The following is a 5,384-nucleotide window of genomic DNA, read 5'->3' on the forward strand; positions in this document are numbered from 1 at the left end:
TCTCCATTTGCTTGGTAAATCTTCCTCCATCCCTTTATTTTGAGCCTTTTTGTATCCTTGCACGTGAGATGGGTTTCCTGGATACAGCACACTGATGGGTTTTGGCTTTATATCCATTTTGCCAGTCTGTGTCTTTTGATTGGGGCATTTAGTCCATTTGCATTTAGGGTTAATATTGTTATGTGTGAATTTGATACTGCCATTTTGATACTAGCTGGTTGTTTTGCCCATTTGTTGATGCAGATTCTTCATTGCGTTGATGCTGTTTACCATTTGGCATGTTTTTGGAGTGGCTGGTACTTGTTGTTCCTTTCTATGTGTAGAGCCTCTTTCAGGAGCTCTTGTAAAGCAGGCCTGGTGGTGATGAAATCTCTCAGTACTTGCTTGTTCACAAAGGATTTTATTTTTCCTTCACTTATAAAGCTTAGTTTGGCTGGATATGATATTCTGAGTTGAAAGTTCTTTTCTTTAAGGATATTGAATATTGGCCACCACTCTCTTCTGGCTTGTAGGGTTTCTGCTGAGAGATCCGCTGTGAATCTGATGGGCTTCCCTTTGTGGGTAACCTGACCTTTCTCTCTGGCTGCCCTTAGTATTTTCTCCTTCATTTCAACCCTGGTGAATCTGATTATTTTGTGCCTTGGGGTTGCTCTTCGTGAGGAATATCTTTGTGGTGTTCTCTGTATTTCCTGGACTTGACTATTGGCCTGCCTTGCTAGGTTGGGGAAGTTTTCCTGGATAATATCCTGAAGAGTATTTTCCAGCTTGGATTCATTCTCTTCGTCGCATTCAGGTACATCTATCAAAAGTAGATTAGGTCTTTTCACCTAGTCCCACATTTCTTCGAGACTTTGTTCATTCCTTTTTACCCTTTTTTCTCTAATCATGCCTTCTCGTTTTATTTCATTGAGCTGAAATTCAACCTCTGATATCCTTTCGTCTGTTTGGTCAGTTCGGCTGTTGATACTTGTGCATGCTTCGTGAAGTTCTAGTGTTGTGTTTTTCAACTCCATCAATTCACTTATATTCCTTTCTAATTTGTCCATTCTCGTTAGCATTTTGTCAAATCTTTTTTCAAGGTTCTTAGTTTCTTTGCATTGGGTTAGAACATGTTCTTTTAGTTCACAGAAGTTTCTTACTTCCCACCTTCTGAAATCTGATTCTGTCATTTCATCACACTCGTTCTCCATCCAACCTTGTTCCCTTGCTTGTGAGGAGTTGTGATCCCTTGCAGGAGGAGAGGTGTTCTGATGTTGGGTGTTTTCATCCTTTTTGCCCTGGTTTCTTCCCATCTTTATGGATTTATCTTCCTGTCGTCTTTGTAGTTGCTGACTTTCAGATTGCTGACTTTCAGATTGGGTCTCTGAGTGGACGTTCTGTTTGTTGATGATGAAGTTATTTCTGTTTCTTAGTTTTCCTTCTAACAGTCTGGCTCCTCTGCTGTAGGACTGCTGAGGTCCACTCTAGGCCCTGCTTGCCTGGGGATCGCCTGCAGCAGCTGGAGAACAGTAAGGGTTAGGTTGATACCAGTTTCTTCTTCTGCTGTCTTTGTCCCAGAAGGATACTCGCCAAATGTCAATCTGATCTCTCCTTTATGAGGTGACTCTTTGGATATACAGGGGTCAGGGAGCTGCTTGAGGAGACAGTCTGTCCTTTATAGGGGCTCAAGTGCTGAGCTGTGAGCTCCGTTGTTCATTCAGAGCTGCTGGGCAGGTACGTTTAGGTCTGCTGCAGCAGAACTCATAAACCGCTTTTTGTTCCCAAGTGCCCTGTCCCAGGGAGTTAGGGCTTTATTTATGAGTTTCTGTTGTGCTGCTGCCTCTTTTCAGGGCTGCCCTGCCCAGCAAGGAGGCAGCCTAGTCACTGTCTGCCTGTAGAGCTGCTGTGGTCTCTGCCCAGCTGCCCTGTGAACTTCCCTGCAGTCTTGTTTATATGGGTGAAGTTAGAACTGCCTCAGCAATGGTGGCCCGCCTGTGTATTGGCGGACTCTCTCTGTAATGGTGGGTTGCCTTGGCAACGACAGGCAGCCTCAGCAATGGCGGGTTGCCTTGGCAATGGCAGGCTGCCTCAGCGATGGCCTCCGTCATGGTGGAGTGCCTCGGTAATGGCAAACGCCCCTCCCCCACAGAGCTGGACCGTCCCGGGTTCAGCTGCGCTTGCTGTGAAACTCTCAATCCAGAGAGTTGCTGTTCTTTTGTGGGGGTGGGACCGAGCCTGATCACCTGGCTCCCTGCCTCCGAGCCTTTTTTTTCTTTTTTTAGTTGAATAGTCGACTCTATCCCCGTCACCTGTTGAAACGGCGCCGGGATCTGTTTCATTTCCTGTGCAGCGACTCACTGTGCCAGCTTAAACAGCGGCACTGAGATTCCTGGTGCTTTTTTTTTTGCCCAGGAATCTCCTGCCTGGCTCCCTGTTCAGTCCCCTCTTTAATCAGATGAATGGGCGACTTCCTCTGGTCTCCAATCGCTAGCCAAAAGGGCACCCGGACCAGTGTATTTTGTATGGAGAACTGCCGGCCAGGCTGCCGACAGAACAGCCGCCCAGGGCAAAGCAGCCCCACTGACCAAAAGAACTGCGCCAGCCACAACAGCGGCGCTGGGCACCTCCACCTGGGAATCTCCTGGTCCATGGGCAATAAAAATGTGGCATCCACTCACCCTCTGTGCTTTATCTGGGAGCTGCAACTCCGAGCTGTTCCTAAACAGTCATCTTGGATCTTCCCCCCATTAGCTTTCTAATAAGATCTCAGGAGTTGGGCAAGTGGGCTTACATGTGCACACGAAGAGGCACAGGGAAAAGGACCATATAGAAAAGTAAGTTTGGCCGGGCGCGGTGGCTCACGCCTGTAATCCCAGCACTTTGGGAGGCCGAGGCGGGTGGATCACGAGGTCAAGAGATCGAGACCATCCTGGTCAACATGGTGAAACCCCGTCTCTACTAAAAATACAAAAAATCAGCTGGGCATGGTGGCGCATGCCTGTAATCCCAGCTACTCAGGAGGCTGAGGCAGGAGGATTGCCTGAACCCACGACGCGGAGGTTGCGGTGAGCCGAGATTGCGCCATTGCACTCCAGCCTGGGTAACATGAGTGAAACTCCATCTCAAAAAAAAAAAAAAAAAAATTGCTTTCTTTGAAAAGAATTTCTTCTAGACAGTAGGTAAAAAGCAAAGATGGTTACAGACAGAGGTGGGTTTGATTGGTAATCACTTCCATTTAACAGCTTTGCAATCAAAGAAAAGCAGAAGGTGAGGCTGGAGTGAGGTTTGTAATGTTGCTGCCAGTCCTGCAGAATACTAACCACCTTTAAATATAAGCAGCCATACTTGGAGAGGCTGAGGTGTGTGGGCCTCACTTGAGGCCAGGACTTTGAGATCAACCTGGCCAACATGGAAACCCCATCTCTGCTAAATAATACAAAAATTAGCTGGGTGCGGTGTAGTCCCAGCTATTCAGCCTGTAGTCCCAGCTACTCAGGAGGCTGGAGCACGAGAATCGCTTGAACCTGGGAGGCAGAGGTTACAGTCAGCCGAGTTCACGCCACTGCACTTCAGCCTAGAACGTGACAGGGTGAGCCTCTGTCTCAAAAGTAAATAAGTAGATAAAAGGAATCAGGAACCATATCTTGCTTGCAGGTAGACAGCATAAATAATGTAAGCAGACCACTTAATTTCACAACTTCCTGCAATAACATTAAATAGATCAGAATTTGAAGAAAATTATTCAGGTGAATGCAAAGAAAAACTTGGTGGAAGATTGAATCAACGGGGGTACTGACTCATTCTACCCATTCTTAGACCATAGCCATTCTGATGGCCACAGAAACTAAGGAGACTGAAGAACACCAGAACCAGTGTATTTCCCTGCAACTGAACAGGCTTTTTCTCTGGGGCTGTCTTCAATAGGAATTACCAAGAGAAGTATCCATTTCCAGAACCACTAGAATTAATTCCATGTCCTAGCTTTGAATAACTGTGGCTTCAGAAGTTTATGGTACAAGGTCTTGTGTGATTAGGCCTTGGTTTGTACTGTATCAACAGAATAACTCCCACTATAACTACATTTTTAACCGTTCTACCACATCAAATATATATTAGGTATAAGTCAGAATTAACTACATGATTAAAGGGAGAAATTTTTTTAAATTTTAGATTATGATTTTAAATTCCTGATTATCTCAGGAATTTTCTAGTCTAAACCTGTATGGCACATAGTAAATATGTTTATAATTGTGTTTATAGGGGAACCTCCGTTTCTACCAGAAACCTTTGACCGAATTCTTCTGGATGCACCCTGTAGTGGAATGGGACAGAGACCAAACATGGCCTGTACTTGGTCTTTGAAGGAAGTGGCCTCATATCAGCCATTACAGCGAAAACTCTTCACTGTGGTATGTGATGGTCTGTTGCTGTGAAAGAAAGTTGACTTTTGCTAGTTTGATATTTAAACCACTGAGAGCAATCTTTATAGCAGCATTCATTACAATACCCAAGAGTATTGTAATGAATGGGAACAACCCAAGAGTCTGTTGACAGATACGTGGATGAACAGAACATGCTATATCCATACATAGAACATTATTCAGCCTTCAAAGGTAATGAGATTCTGATACATGCACAACATGGGTGAACCTGGAAAACATTATGTTCGGTAGCATGAGCCACACACAAAAGGAAAAGTGCTATATGATTTTGCTTATATGGGGTCACTGGACAACTTCATAGAGACAGAAGAACAGATATTACCAGGCATTGTGGGTCTGGGAGATTGAGGAGTTGTTGTTTAATGGGTACACGCTTGCAGTTTGGGATAATGAAAAACCTTCTGGAGGTGGATAGTGGTGATTGTTGCCCAACAATGTGACTGTACTGAATGTCATTATTGACTTAAAATGATAAGTTTTATGTTATATATATTTTACTACACACACACACACAAATATAACTAAGAAGACCTAGTTTTAAATATAGGAAGCTTTCCTTTAAGTTGACTCACTTTTAAGATATACAGGCAATAGCAGAATTTCTTCACTGAGACATTTAATAAATTTCAAATATTCTGCCCTATTTGAAAAAAGGTCACTGAGTTGTTAACTTCTAGTTACTAATTGCTATCAACAATTAGATATAAAATAAATTACTCTTTTAAAAAAAAAAAAAAGAGTTCTTGGCCAGGTGTGGTGGCTTGCTCCTGTAATGCCAGCACTTTGATAGGCCGAGGCGGCCAGATCACTCAGGAGTTTGAGTGATGGCCAACATGGCAAAACCCATCTCTACTAAAAACGCAAAAAATTAGCCAGGCATGGTGGTGTGTGCCTGTAGTCCCAGCTACTCAGGAGGCTGAGGCAGGAGAATCACTTGAACTTGGGAGGCGGAGGTTGCAGTGA

The 5,384-nt window shown here is 44.3% G+C and overlaps 1 protein-coding gene across 3 annotated transcripts in view; it reads left to right on the forward strand.

The window, feature by feature from the left end:
• The window catches only part of NSUN6 (NOP2/Sun RNA methyltransferase 6), a 56,595-nt gene that overhangs the window by 45,301 nt on the left and 5,910 nt on the right, over positions 1-5,384 (forward strand). For all 3 annotated transcript variants that reach the window (XM_037738997.1, XM_017529760.2, XM_037738998.1), the window contains one exon: positions 4,240-4,388. In XM_037738997.1, coding sequence (XP_037594925.1) covers positions 4,240-4,388 — 149 coding nt within the window. The remainder of the gene's footprint in view (positions 1-4,239; positions 4,389-5,384) is intronic.

The sequence above is a fragment of the Cebus imitator genome, unplaced genomic scaffold (genome assembly GCF_001604975.1).
Source record: "Cebus imitator isolate Cc_AM_T3 unplaced genomic scaffold, Cebus_imitator-1.0 Scaffold61, whole genome shotgun sequence".
NCBI classification, from domain to species: Eukaryota; Metazoa; Chordata; class Mammalia; order Primates; family Cebidae; genus Cebus; species Cebus imitator.